Source organism: Pelecanus crispus, chromosome 3, assembly GCF_030463565.1.
Source record: "Pelecanus crispus isolate bPelCri1 chromosome 3, bPelCri1.pri, whole genome shotgun sequence".
Lineage (NCBI taxonomy): Eukaryota > Metazoa > Chordata > Aves > Pelecaniformes > Pelecanidae > Pelecanus > Pelecanus crispus.
The window spans coordinates 81,059,550-81,073,958 of NC_134645.1; the positions used below are offsets into that span (position 1 = coordinate 81,059,550).

The 14,409-nt window shown below is 45.0% G+C and overlaps 1 protein-coding gene across 1 annotated transcript; it reads left to right on the top strand.

The window, feature by feature from the left end:
• The first annotated feature begins 3,606 nt into the window (after nt 1-3,606).
• On the top strand, nt 3,607-12,586 carry OSTM1 (osteoclastogenesis associated transmembrane protein 1). The gene is made up of 6 exons (XM_075708101.1): nt 3,607-3,936; nt 7,103-7,217; nt 8,758-8,855; nt 10,214-10,378; nt 11,176-11,341; nt 11,649-12,586. The coding sequence occupies exons 1-6, from the start codon at nt 3,607-3,609 to the stop codon at nt 11,702-11,704; spliced, it is 930 nt and encodes a 309-aa protein (XP_075564216.1). The 3' UTR covers nt 11,705-12,586.
• The last annotated feature ends 1,823 nt before the right edge of the window (nt 12,587-14,409 follow it).

Below are 14,409 nucleotides of genomic sequence, written 5' to 3' on the forward strand. Positions count from 1 at the left end.
TGAAGGCAACAGGGAGACAAACAGAGGGGAGAACCATGTTCGCAGCTTCAAACTGCTCATTTTCCCTGGTTCATACTGCCGTCTCCACAGACCCAGCAAGATGGCATAGGAAATCAATATTCATTAGCTGTGTTCTGTTTCTACACTGTTAAGGTAAGACTCTTCCCTCTGCTGAATGGTACACACTTTTTCCTGTAGTCAGAGCAGGTACTGAAATACTTGGATGTGTTTTCAAGAATAGCTGGGGCTATATAACCACACAAGACTTCCGACATTCTTAGAGTTATTTCTGAGATTTTCTGGCCAAGGCCAAATCCTGCTTGCTTTAGTCAACCCCTTTGATGAGGTTGAGCAGAAAGGTAATGGCACCACTTGTATAAGAAACCTAACCAAGTTTGCTCGACAGCCAAGTTGTCAGTTAGGGTAAAACCGATTTCTGCCTGGTAACAACCAGGCCCTGTTCTTCAAGTCCTGTTTCTGAACCACAGATGAAAAAGTTACTGACTTGCTAATTTTGCTTTGTAATGCCATGTTTATTATCATAAAAATAAGAGCTAGGTAGCGACCAGATGCCTTACTTAGAGGTCTGCAGCAATGTATTTATTAATGGTGGAAATGTTTATATTCTGGTCATGTCTCAGAGATTTCACCTGAAACTCTTAAGAGGGGTTTTTTTCCCTCCTTTTTTCTTTTCTTTTTTCTTTTTCCTTCTTTCTTTTTTCTTTTCTTTTTTCTTTTTCCTTCTTTCTTTTTTCTTCCTTCTTTTTTCTTTTTTCTTCTTTATTTCTTTCTTCTTTCCTCTTTCTTTCTTTCTTCTTTTTCCTTCTTTTTTCTTTTTTTCTTCTTTGTTTTTTCTTTTTTCTTCTTTTTCTTCTTTCTTTTTTTCTTGTTTCTTTTTTATTTTTTATTTTTCTTTTTTCTTTTTCTTTTTCCATCTCTCTTTTTTCTTCTTTCTTTTTCTTTTTTCTTCTTTGTTTTTTCTTTTTTCTTCTCTTTTTCCTTTTTTCTTTTTTCTTTTTCCTTCTTTCTTTTTTCTTCTTTCTTTTTCCTTTTTTTTTTCTTCTTTCTTCTTTCTTTTCACGTCTTTCTTCTTTCTTTTTTTTTTTTTTTTTTTGTTTTCTTTCCAGCGCTCCCCGGGGATGCAGATGCTGTCAGGGCGGCGTGGGACACGCCGAGGGCCCTTTCCAGCCCCCCGGCCCCCCTCGGCGGGGCGATGCGCGGGAGTGCTGCTGCCCTCTCCTGGGGGGAGGCGGGCAGGCCGGCCGCGCCGCCCCTGCCTGCCTGCCTGCATGCCTGCCTGCATGCCTGCTGCTTGCCTGCCCACCTGCCTGCCTGCATGCATGCCTGCCTGCCTGCACGCCTGCCTGCCTGCATGCCTGCTGCTTGCCTGCATGCCTGCATGCCTGCCTGCCTGCATGCCTGCTGCTTGCCTGCCTGTCTGCCTGCCCTGCCTGCCTGTCTGCCTGCACGCCTGCCTGCCCGCCTGCCCACCGGCCTGGGATGCCCATGAGGGTGCAGCGCGGGGTCACGCCATCCCCTGCACTGGTCAAAAGAGGCTCTGTGCCCTGTGGCTTAGGGGTGGCAAGCGGCCCCTGTCCCCATCGCAGGGCAGCAGTGCCAGCGTAGTGCAGGCAGCACCGCTGCTCACAAAGTTTCTCAGTGTTTAGGCGGCACCCCTGCTAGCGAGCTAAACAAGGGGGCCATCCTCTCCCCCTGGAGCCACCCGGCCACACGCATCCTGCTAAGCAGCTTCAGGCTTCCAAACGCAGTGGCCTTGCCAGACGCGGCCCCCGAACCGAGCAGGCACTGCGCGGGGCGTATCGCCTGGCCTCGGCCGACACCTCGGCAGGGCCCGCTTGGAAGCTGGGCAGCGGGGCTCAGGGAAGGTCTGACACCCAAACCAGGGCCCTCACCCTGATCAATTTACAAGTACAGGCAATCCGATACATTTTTGCCCACGCTCTGTCATTTCTCTGTGTCACACTGGTGACATGGTTTTCAATTCTTTTCATTTGTTGCTTTGAAAGCCACTTCTTCTGAGCTGAGGTATTCAGCCCGCTCAGAGAAGTCAGATGCTCTCTGTCAGGTGCTTTTTGCCTGCCTGATGGCATCTTTATCATCACCTTTACTGGCGTTGTTTTCACCCGACAGCACAAATCCACCCCCCAGGTTTCCATGCCGCGACATTTGGTGCACGACTGGCACAAGTTAACGTTGGCTGGGCCAGGTGACGCCGGCCGAGCCGGGTACAGCTGGGCGCACGGGGAGCCGGTTCAAGCAGCGCTGAGCTGCTGGTAGCTGCCACAACCATCACGTCACCGTCAGCCAGTGCTGCCTCCCGTCACCGGTGCCGCGGGTATGCTGATCGAATCAGCTGCAAGAAGTGGATGGGGCCATTCCTGCCCGGCTCTGTTATTCCCGAAGGCACCGTGGTACGGAGTTGCGGGGCTCTGCTCTGCCTCTCTTGATGCACATCTGACCAGAGCACTAGGAAACCCAGGCTCAGTGAAAAGCCCGTCGAGATCACTGGAAGGGGCTTTAGTCAGAAGGGACAGGCGCAGGTCGGGGTCAAGGTCCTGCCAGACAGAGAAGTTATTAGAGAACCTGGTACTACAGCCCCCGGTGAGGGGGTTACCTGCTGCTGTACTCATTTCTCCTGCTCTGGGAAGGGTTTTCCTTTGGTGACTCCAACTTTATTGAGAAGCTGCCATGGGAAAGTTTGGGGCCAGGTACCAACAAAGGCGTCCAGCTGGAGATAAAACACGGGAGGTGCTTTGACTGCAGAAAGATGTGGTTTGTTTCTCCCTTATCAACTCTTTGTCTGGGTTGGGGATTTTTCCCTAATTGTTTCTGTATTTACAGCATATTTTAAAGTCACTTCCCACAAGACAGATACTTTTAAATCCCCCTTTTCGGGTGAAAAGAGTGACACCCGGCTGAAGTGCGTGGCATGGAAATGGCACTCCCCATGGAGCAGAATGTGCCCCGAGCCAGGTATACCTTCAGATGAGAGGAAACGGCCTCAAGCTCCATCAGGGGAGGTTTACATTGGATATTAGGAAAAATTTCTTCACAGAAAGAGTGGTCAAGCATTGGAACAGGCTGCCCAGGGAGGTGGCGGAGTCCCCATCCCTGGAAGTGTTCAAAAAACGGGTAGATGTGGCACTTTGGGACATGGTTTAGTGGGCATGGTGGTGTTGGGTTGATGGTTGGACTGATGATCTTAGAGGTGCTTTCCAACCTTAATGATTCTATTCTAGTTTTACTTTCATTAAAAAATAATCCAGCCACCAAGCCAGGAAACATGAAATTATGACTCTACCCTTAATTGGTGTAGTGGTGGACGCGGTAGTGTTAGGTTAATGGTTGGACTGGATGATCTTAAAGGTCTTTTCCAACCTAAACGATTCCGTGACTCCACCGTTCCCGGCCGGTGCAAGCCCTGCCCACCGCCGGCCCCGGGAAGCGCCCACGCCGTTCCCCGCCATTCCCCGCCACCACCCCTGGCCCCGCCCCCTACCCGCCGCGGCCAATGAGCGGCGGCGCCCCGCGGCGGAGGCGGGCCGTTGCCCGGCACGGCGCTTCCGGTTCCTCGGCGGGGCCGCCATGGCGCCGCTGCGCTGCCTACTGCTGCTGCTGCCCGCCCTGGCGCTCGCCCTCGGCCCCGCCGCCGGGCAGGCGCGCCGGCCCCTGGCGCTGGAGGCGCTGGGCGAGGCGGGGGAGCTGGCGGAGGAGCTGTGGGGAGCGGGGCTGCCCGGCGACCTGCCCGAGCTGGAGCCCGAGTGCCGCCACCTCCTCGCCGCCTTCGCCGAGGGCAGCGCGGCGCTGACGGACTGCCTGGGCCGCCGCGCCCGCCCGGTGCGGCTCTGCCAGGCCTGCCACCGCCACTACCGCCGCCTCCTCGCACAGTACGGCAACATCGCCCGCGCCGTCGGGGTGCGTCCGCGGGGCCGGGGCGGGCGAAGGGCGGGGGGGAGCTGCGAGGCTGCCCGGGGCGGGGGCCCGGCGTGCGGCCCTTCCCGCGCCGGGGCCGGGGCGGCGGGGTCCGGGCTGTTCCTTGAAGGCCTCCAGTCGTGTAAGGTCTGCAGCGGAGCGCGGTCGGGGCCCTGAGACGCGACGCTGCTGCTTCGCCCTGGCCTGCGGCGTGGCGGCGGCAGCCTGGCCCAGCTCCGTGCGGAGGGCGAAGGCGGGCGGGCGGGGCGCGGCTGGTGGCCTGACCCGTGACACTAACGCCCTGAGCGGGGCACCCGTGTTTTGGCTAAGCGGATCGCCAGCCTGCCGAGGTCAGTTCCCACCGGGTGCGTGAGGTGGTTTAAGGGAGGCTGGGAGTGCTTGGGAAGCGCCGCTGTCAGCGATGGCTGCCTTCCGCTGCCTGGTGCTGTGGCGCGGTCGGTGCAGGCAGCTCCCGGCGTGGTTAGGGGCAAGCGGCTCCACCTGCAGAAAAAAAGCTTTGCCTCTCAGTGCAAGTGGAAAAACCGGAGTTGTTCTTGCTGATGTAGCAATACCTAAAGCAGCGCTCTGGCTCGCGGGTCGTTGCATAGCACTAACGAGAAGCACTGACAGAGTTTAGTTGCCCGGCACTTCTTGGAAAATTGATGGTCTCTGAAGCTGTGGCGAGTGATGTGCATCATCTGCGGGGAGCCATGTCACACTCTTCTTGGCTCCAAAGCTGGTGGGAGCGTGTGGCAGCAAACCAGAAGTCCTGAGCACTGGCTGGAGTCTGTGGACCCCACCGGTGGGAAGCCTTGACTGAAGCTGGGTCTTCTGTTTACATTCTCTAAACTCTCGATCATCTTTCTTTCTTTTTTTTTTTTTTTTCATTTCTTGGTGCTGGAGGTGGTTCATGACTAGTTTTGCATGTTGTCATCGAGTTTATCCATTTGTAAAAGTTAGTCCCTGGGATGATGTGAGGATGACAATAGTGGATCAGACCAAAGGACCTTTGTCTGATGATGGCTAGAAGTGGATACCCTCGTAAGAGTACAAGCAGAGAGCAAGATTATGGCAGTGTGTCCCCTGGTTGTGTTTCCAGTCTTGGGATTTCTGAATCTGTATTTAGAACTGCCATTGACAAGAAAAATCTGTTGCCCCTTAAACCCAGGTAAACTTCTGGTGCCCCAGTGTCCTGCTGTAAACCATTTCACAGCTTAGTTACCTGTCACATGAAGAAGTGTCACTTTCTGGTTTTGATGTGTTGTCTGCCTGTTTCCCCTCACCACCCCAGTGCTTGTATTGGAAAAGTGCATGGATGTTCATTTGATAATTGTCCTCTTCAGGGCAAATATCTAGCCAGTGGTCTCTTGTTTTAGTTTGCAAACCTGTAGTGTGTTTATTTGTTTCTCATATGGAAGCTGTGACCAGTGACCAGGTAATGTGAAAGTGAGAAACTGAGTATGTAATTCTCTTGGGTACTTTCAGCATGATGCTTTGGCTAGGATTAGGTTGCCAAACATATCCCAGTACTTGCAGTATGTATGAACTCATTGCAGCTACTGTTCTTGAGTACTGGGGGGGCTGGTCCACTATGTGGTCTGGAGGACACATCTATATTAGGGAGTATTTGGCTTTCCTTCTGAGTGTGGATTAACTAACCAAATAAATAAAGGAGGTGACCTCTTGCAACCTCAATCCATGATCACAAGTAATCAGATATCTGATGTTTTTATCTGTGCTATCCTACAATAGTTATAGTGCAGGGTGAAAGAAGCAGCCAAGTTAAGTTTTGGACATCTGTGAAATGTAAAATCCTCCTCACTAGGCTAATTAAAGAATAAATTAGGCAAACATATTTAAGGAATGATATAGGTCTGTTTGATTCACTTTTGGATTTAAAGTGCTTTTCCCCACTCATGAGTCCAGCTGGTGAGGAAGTTTCACAGTTAAAGGCCTTCATGAAGTAAGCAGAGAGTTTCCCACATAAACGACTTTCTTGCATATGTGTTTTGTAATTTAGTAGAAATGAAAGCAGGTGAACATAGGAGTTACCATCTGAATATTAGATTTCTGCAGTTGAGTCTCCAAGGAACACTTCTTATTTAAAAAATAAACCTGTTTTAACAAAGGCGGAAACTGGATCTCTCATAAAGCTCTGTAAGGAACACGTTTCTCGTTAAAGAGATTATTTTCTCATATGTCCCACGTCACTTATCAAAGAGGCTTTTGGCAGCTTTGGCAATTTTGAGAAGTGCTTAAGTCAATTTAGCAGCCAGAAACCAGGAGCTAGAGCACAGGAGTCAGCTGACTGGAGATCATGGTTTCGTATCAGTGATTTGAGGGAGAAAATAAAGCTTTGAAGGAAAAACATTGTTCTGAATTCTGATAAGGATACTTCCTGTTCATTCTGTAACTGCTTTTATAGTCACGTTGCATTTTTTTAACGAATTTGGTCCAGAGAATAAGTTGCTGTAAGAATTGTGCCAGTGCCTGCTTTGAGGATGGGTGATTGGGTGATAAGATTGAGATTGGGTGGCTCGCTAAGACCAGATGAGCTTGGTACCTGCATCTGGGGAGGACAAGAGCCTGGCCTGGTCATGGGCTTGGGGGAGTGGCCATGGGCACTGCTTCACAGAAGACTGTGTTCCTGGTATTGCTGCAATAGGGGGGGAAGTTTGCTGCTGATACAGTATGTTGTTGGTACAGCGGTTTTGGATGTTGCTTTCTGTTGTTTGTTTTGTTTTGAGGCCAGTCTGTTGGTTCAGCTTCTTCAAATAATGCCCTTCTCTCTGGCTGCTTCATGCCTTGAGCTGGCTCCTGGGGCAGTGGCCCAGAAATGGATGAATATGAGCTACCTGGCGGAGGAGGCCCTGTCTCTCTGCTTGTTTTTTTTTTTTTTTCTTTTTTTGGTCATGTTTTTTTTGACTGACTTGCCTGTAATCCTGATCGGTGTTCAGAGACCACATTGCAGTAAGCTCTGTTGCTCATAGTATGATTTGGAGGATCAAAAGATTTTTATTGTTCCATCAGTTTTGCTCTGCCTATTCTAGAAATATCAATGTGATAAGATGTGATTGTTTCGCTGTGCTTGCCTAAAATACGTTTCAAAATTTTCCCTTTGTATTTTTAACACTTGATTGCTTTTTTGTTGTTTCCTTTTTTCTTCTAGAATTCTTCTGAGAGCCACAACTGTGCCAAAAGCATCTTGACCTCAGACAGGCTGCAGATAGTTGTGACCCTTTCAGTGTTCTTTAACGAAACCTGGGAGACAGCCAACTGTGCAAGTATGTGACTCGTTCTGTAGCTTTCATGCTATTGTTATGACTTAGCTTAACTTTGCCCCTAAAATTTGCACAGGTCAGGATTGTATGTATTTGTTTCAATACAGACAGTACATAACATCAAAATCCTAAACTAGAGCCACGGCAATGAGGGGTACAGGAGCTTTTTATTTTGTAAAGGATACTGCTGAAATCTGAGGGCACTAGTCTGTCTGAAAATTTAGTTGTTATATAAATATTTCTTTTAGGCTATTCTTTCAAAAGGTAGTTATGTTAATGTTGGTTTTCTTTGTGATCTACAGACCCTGCTGGAGACTTTCCTTAGCTTCATTGCGATTTCTTCTGTTTTTCTCAGTCTTCCCATTTGTAAAAAAAAAAAAAAAAAAAACTTACATAAGAAACTTTTCCTTGTTTGTTAATAAAGTGAGTAACTCTGGAATGCTTATGTGTTGGAACAGTATCTGCCTCCACAGCCATGCTTTTTATTTCATTTTATGGGTGGGGAGTGTCCAAGTTTATGCCTGTATCTCACTGTCCCCATGCTGATGGTGCTGTGCCATGCTTACAGCTAAACTATGGCTTTTTGCCATTCCCCTGGTGTGGGAAGTGGGACACTAATAGATGCATTAGAAAAACAGTGGGAATAGCGTTATGGAGTTGAGTGGTAATGACGCTGGGTTTGCAGAGACCCTTGAGAGCCCAGAAGAGTTTGTTTTCCTTTGTGAATCTGGGCTGTGTGAGGACTGGAAGGGCAGCAGAGGAGCAGCTGTGCTGTCCTGCCGTGCTTAGCCTGTGGCCTGTGTGCTGCCTACCCACTGTCCAGCTGAATGCTCCCCCTCGATACTGATGGCGATTCCTTCTTTCAGGAGAATTTTCTAGGATGTTGGCTTGCTCTCGTGGTGCTGTTGCTGAACATCTAAATTCCCAAACCACTGTTGTTTTCAAGGGTCTGTCTGGTTAGAGCACCTGAAGTAGGGTGGGATGGATGGAAGCAGTAACATGGTAGGGTTGAGCCTATGACTGGGAGGAAAGCCCCAGAGCTCCCCTTAAAGCTGGTAAAATGGTCAGCTCTTTTCTTAAACAATAATAACCTACACTCTGATTTGTACTATTGTGTTCATGGTCTAGCTGTTTCCTGGGTGCTCTCCATTTCATCTCCACTGCTGGTGCTTCTGCTTTCACATAATGGCTGTTACTGTTGCTGGGCAAAGCCAGATTTGTGGGCTAGAAAATAAAAGTAATGTCTTGTTTTATCTTGAAGTCCAAAGATAATTCAGACCCCCTCTTCAGAAAGCTCTTGATGATAGTCTTCATCTTTCACTTAATCAAGGCCAATTAATTCTGAAATATGTTCTCGATGAAGAGTTAGGTCAGCAGGTCTGAGACATCAATGGCAGGCAGATAAGGAGACCGCAGTGTTGACTAGACCTGTCTTTTATAGTCGAGAGCTCTTTTTGCAGGAGTGGAGTGTCTGGGGCTTGTCGGCTATGGAAATGTTAGAAATTAGAATATCCTGCCTGATGTTTTTCTTTCTCTTTGACAGATTGTTTAAAGAACAACAGCGAGGGATTATCAAATTCTACTGTAGAATTCATGGATTTATTCAATAAATCTCTGACATGTTTTGAACATAACCTTCAGGTATTTATGCTATGTATTTAAGAGAAGCACTAAATCCTCTAATTGCTAGCAAAATCTTATTTATGCTGAATAAACTTCAGATACAGATTAGGCAAATAAACTGCTGGAGAGTTTGTGAATTCTAGGCAGAAAAAGCACTGATCTGTAAAATGCGGATGTTTACAGATTGAGAGCCTAAAATTAATTCTAATTGATATTCACCTTGACTTCATTTTGTATGTAATTGCAATGCTACTTCATATCAGAATTTCTGAATTCACAATAGTTGATAATTATATAGTAAGAAACGGCATGTCTGCATGCTGTAAGTCTCTTTTTCTATCTCTTTGTGGAATTGTTGTCTTCTGACTTAACAATTCAATCTTTAAATAACCTTTTGATAATATGGACTAGTTCAGAAAGATGAGCTACCCTAAATTGTTGTAACAATTCTTTTGACTAGTAAAATTATGGGTAGTTAAAGTTTGTCCATATTGCAAAGGTGATAAAACTTAGTGAAATAAATGTGGTAATTGTCCTCAAAGAAAATGCCCTAAATAGCCTAAGAAACTGTGCATATTCCATTTCAGTTGGAAACTGGCCAAGTTCTGGGATTGTTCAATAGTAAAAATGGGAAATGATGGGTATGGGACAATCTCTGAGGAAACCTTTTTTTTTTTATAAAAACGCTTTTTTTATTATTAATGATTTCTAGGCAATGTGCCTTTATAGACCTTGGTCAGGAGTAATGTGGACTGACTTCAGATCAAGTGTCTGAACTAGAACTTAACCCAGTGGTCGGTGGGTAGCTGGAAAAACCATTACTGGGTTGGAATATCTTTAAAGACTGCAGTTTTGTTTTCAGGTGTGTCATATTGCATTCAGGAGTGGTGAAGGCCACAAATGAAAAGGATTACTTACTCTGGCATGGTCTGTCCCTGCCAATATATCTTGGCAGTAGCAACCTAACAGTTGTTAGGTATGGGCAAACAAAACCAAAAACTGTTAAGGAACCTGATATCTCTGGCTTCAGAATAACATCTAATTACTAGTAGTTCTGTTTGGTTTATTTTGTTTCCCCCCCGCCCCGCCCTTCTTCTTGGGTACTGGTACTTTAAAAATAAGTGTTTAAACAAAAAGCTGCTAGTTCAAAGAACAGTTTGAGATGCACAACCTGCAGGAAATGGATCCTCTCCCTAGTGAATTAGAGTTGGTCCCTTTTCCTCCTGCATTCTCAGGCAAGTTGTCCTTCTGGGCCTCTGCTCAATCTAGGATGCTAAAAATGTGGATTTTGGTTCAAACTTGACTCTATGTTTTAAGTTTTTTTTTTTTTTAATAATGCCTTAAAACAGCATTCATACAGAGTTTTATAACCCTAGGGACAAACCGTCTATCTGTCACCAAATAACTACACAGAAGTATGTAAAAACTGCAACGAAACCTACAAAATGTTGAATGACCTGTATAACAACTTGCAAAGGATGAACAGGCAAGGTGGTGAGTCTGGGCACGCTGCGCACTTGTGTATCGACGTGGAAGATGCAGTAAGTTTTTATTAATATTCAACAGGGAGACCTTGTCATGGAGGTCTTTATTCATCTGAGCCATTTGTGCTTGTTTTGCTAGGGATTGCCTTTTCCCTTTTGGTGTGGGACAGTGCTGGCAGCAGTGCCTTTGTCAGGCTGATGTCCCGCAAGGAAGAAGTTAGCCCGGTGGGACTGTCTTGCTTGTCCTGTCCTCAGTCAATGCAGTGGGAGCATGACTGAAGCTCCTGATCACCTGAGTGCATTCCAGTTTAAGTAGCTGCACTTTAATTTCTTGTTGTGAAGGTGATGGATTAAAAAAAAAAAAGTCTTAATCTTCTGGCTTTTAATGTGAAGCTTTACTGCTATTGTTCTAGCCAGTGTAATAATTGATTCCTTATTACAGCAGCTGTTTCTAGGGGTCTTCAGCATTGGCAACATATGTTTGGAAAAAGCTTTGTTATATTGTGGGGTTTTATGCAGTTGGGCAAAAGGAGTGCTGTTGAAAGTATGGGATTAGTCCTGTCCCCACAGGCTGTCAGTGAGTTCGCTGGGAAACAGGCATGTGGCAATGCTACAGTGTATGAGAGTATTGTCTAGTTTTGAAGCTTGTAAAAGTTTTGATGTGAAATTTTGGCTCCATTTAAATTCTGTTTCTGTGTTTCCTTGCTTGCTTCTGGGGGGTGGAATCTGTTAGAGTGTTATTTTCTGAGGTCACATTTGAACACTGGAGTGTCTTGAGGTCTGAGTGTTTGCCACGCTGCACAGCAAAAATGCATGTCCTCGCTTTCACAGCTTGCTTATGTTTTTCTTTTTAGATGAACATCACTCGGAAGCTTTGGAGTAGGACTTTCAACTGTTCTGTTCCCTGCAGTGATACAGTCCCAGTGATTGCAGTTTCATCCTTTATTCTCTTCCTACCTATTGTTTTTTATCTTAGTAGCTTCCTTCACTCGAAGCAGAAGAAACGGATACTCATTTTGCGTAAGTGATGGTGCTGGCATTTCACTGTTAGAGTTGGGTGGTGCCAGGGACTCGCTTGGCTCTCGTGGGAGAGGGGGCCCAGCCAGATCTGCCTGCAGCTGTGCTGACGGCGCTAATAGCGACTATTAGTCTGCTGCTGCCCCCTGAAGAAGGGTAGTAAAGAGCTTCAGCCATATCTTTTCATTAAAGTTTCTGGACGTGAACAGAAAGCTGTTTGCAAGTCTGTGTCAGATAAATAGAGGGAGTGGAGAGACTAGTTTTGTGGAATTCTTTGTGTTTAATTTTCATATAATTTTTCCCTTTCTAGCCAAGCGCATCCAGTCAAATGCCAGTCTTGTGAACATCCAAGAAAAATACAGCTGAGCTGCAAAACAAAACCTGAGAACTGCTGCTGGTATACAGTGGGTACAATTGTGTTGGAATGAGGCCGGCACAAAAGAGGAGTTAATTATGGTTTAGTGTAATGATACAGAGCAACACAAGTTAAACAAAATGCTGTCTGACTTCTAAGCGAGGATATTAACAAACATGACAAGGCAGGGCTGTGCGATGCTGTATGGACTCTGGTTTTGAAAAATATGTGGGTTTTTTCAGTCTTGGGCTGAGGCTGGTGTTTTTCTGTTTCTAAGCTTTTGTATTTCTCATCAACAGAATAGTTACACTTTCCTTGCATGATTTTTTTTTTTCCTCTTTAATTTATTGTATTTGTTTCACAGAAACGTGAGAGTCTGAATCTTGTCTGTCTGTGAAAATCACCTCAAAAAAACTTGAAATAATATTTGTTCCTGCTTGAAACATTGTTTAATTCCACATCACATTCAGTGTTGCCAGACTTGGGATGGGTGGGAAACCTTTAAAAAGGAAAGATCCCATCTTTCTGATGCCTCTCTAAAGTCATGTTGCTGGTCTCTGTTGGGGAGGAAAAAAAAAAAAAGCCATGATATATGCGGAGGAGGTGGTAATATATAATGTCCAAAGCCAGCAACTAAAGCAACAGAACTGCCAGTGCTCAACATTGGTAATAATCATTGATGGATGACAGTATTCAGCTATCTCTGAAGCGGGCAGCATATTTAGTCATTTGCACACTTTAACCACTGAAATCATTGCTTTTCAAATGTTAAATTTTCAGAGGCTTATTTTAGATGTCTGCTTGGGTAATTGAATGCTTCACTCTTTGTCTGTTTATTGTGTTATTTCCTTTCCTTTTTAATTACCAAGTTTTGTTGTGGGGTTTTTTGGGGTTTTTTTGTTTGTTTGTTTGTAAAGGAGAAGTGAGGTAAAGTCAAGTCACTGGAGATGCTGAATTTCCTGGTCTAGTGCTTGCTATGGCTTAATACAGAGGTGTTTACAGGAACTTTGTAGGGAAAAACTTACATTTTCTAGATAATACGTATTATAGTGGTAAATGAACCAGGGGTTACTCTTAACTTAAAAACTATCGTGAAGGACAGTGAAGATCCTGTGTTGGGAATTGATGACTTTCAAGAAATAGTTTCAAAAATTAGACCTGTGAAATAGATGAATGTAAACAAATTCAAGCTTGCAGGATTCCAATAGCTATGGGGATGGATAGTGCTACTGGCAGGCTGTGGGCACAATTCAGCAGCTGCAGCAATACCGACGGTTCAGTTTGGTTATCATAGCCCTGGTTTGGGACAGTGGTGGGGTTGAAACGATTATAGCTGTACTTGAGGTTAATGAGTGTTAGAGGCTTTGCTCCCGTTATTAAAAGTGTTTTCTAACCTTGAGATAAAAATGAATGGCCATTACAGCTAAAAGATTAAATTTCTCTTGGAATCTGTGTGTCTGATGTCTGTCAAAAAACCCTGTGAAATAGTCTTATGTATTTGACTTGCTTTGGAGCCTAGAATGTTAAATTTTTCCTTTGCACTAAGGCTCAAATAAATATATAACAATGTAACAAAACAGTCCTAAAGCTCTTCAAGTCATTGGTTTTCTTGTTTTTTCTTAATTTTTGTGGGTTTTTTTGAGTTAGGACATACTGTCAGTTTTTAAAGTCAAGTTGGCAGTATGTTTAATATTAAGTACAATGCTGTGTTAGCAATTGGTCCTACACACGATTGCCTTTTTGTATTTTGTCAGTAAGAAGTATTTATCTCCCTCAGTTAAACATGTGAATTACTAGGTCAATAGTTCTAGGTAGTTTACAACATTAACATAAAACTGTTTCTTTTGCTTATTATGTAAAGTTACCTTCTTGCGGCTGGGAGAGGCATGCTGCCTTTAAAAAAACAAAAGTTATTTTTTTATATCTCTTATTCTTAAACTTCAACTTTCTGGGACTTATTCAGCTGCCTGCTCTAATAGCATTACATTGATTTGGGACATCATATGATTGAGAGCTGTTGAAAGCAATCTTTCATTCATGCAGATAAAGCCAGTTTGTATGTGCAGCATTTCAGAATGACAGCTTTTATATTGTAAGCAGTGGCTTTTTGAGCACATTCATGTTAAGTAGGTCTGAAAGTCATTACTTTTGGATATGGTGGTTAAGCACTTTAAAAAAAAAAAAAAAATCAGCTTTTCTTATTTTCCTGGCTGCTAAGCCAAACGGAAATACTCATGTGACTTTTGTTTTTTATTTTAAAGCAGCAGTAAAGTTTACACTTGAGATTTTTAATATTACATCTATTTTCTCCTTTTTCTCTTCCCGCCCCCCCCCCCCCCCCCCCCCCCCCCCCCCCCCCCCCCCCCCCCCCCCCCCCCCCCCCCCCCCAATTTGTACTACTAACTTTCTTTACACAGTGTTATATTTTTGGGAGGATATTTCATATGTAGATTGATTGAATTCTCTTTATACTCTCTGTTTCCTAGAGGAATGTGGAAGCACACAGACTGTGTTGAAGGAGAACTAGAATTCTTATTGCTGCTAGTCTTTCATTTTGGTTTATTTTTGCCTTTTTGGTATTACATGTACTAACTAGGATGAACTTTGAAATACTAATTGTTTGTATCTTTTTGTGCAAATAAAGATTTCGTACTGTGGGGTAGCACTTTGATTCATGTTTATACTTACTAGAAAACCTCTAAACACGGAAAGTCAG

Bases quoted from the DNA above. Each gene is read 5' to 3' on its own strand.
- OSTM1 (XM_075708101.1), top strand. From the start codon at position 3,607: ATGGCGCCGCTGCGCTGCCTACTGCTGCTGCTGCCCGCCCTGGCGCTC. The intron at 10,379-11,175 runs GTAAGTTTTTAT...TTTTCTTTTTAG, and splicing joins GTATCGACGTGGAAGATGCA to ATGAACATCACTCGGAAGCT. The intron at 11,342-11,648 runs GTAAGTGATGGT...TTCCCTTTCTAG, and splicing joins GAAACGGATACTCATTTTGC to CCAAGCGCATCCAGTCAAAT.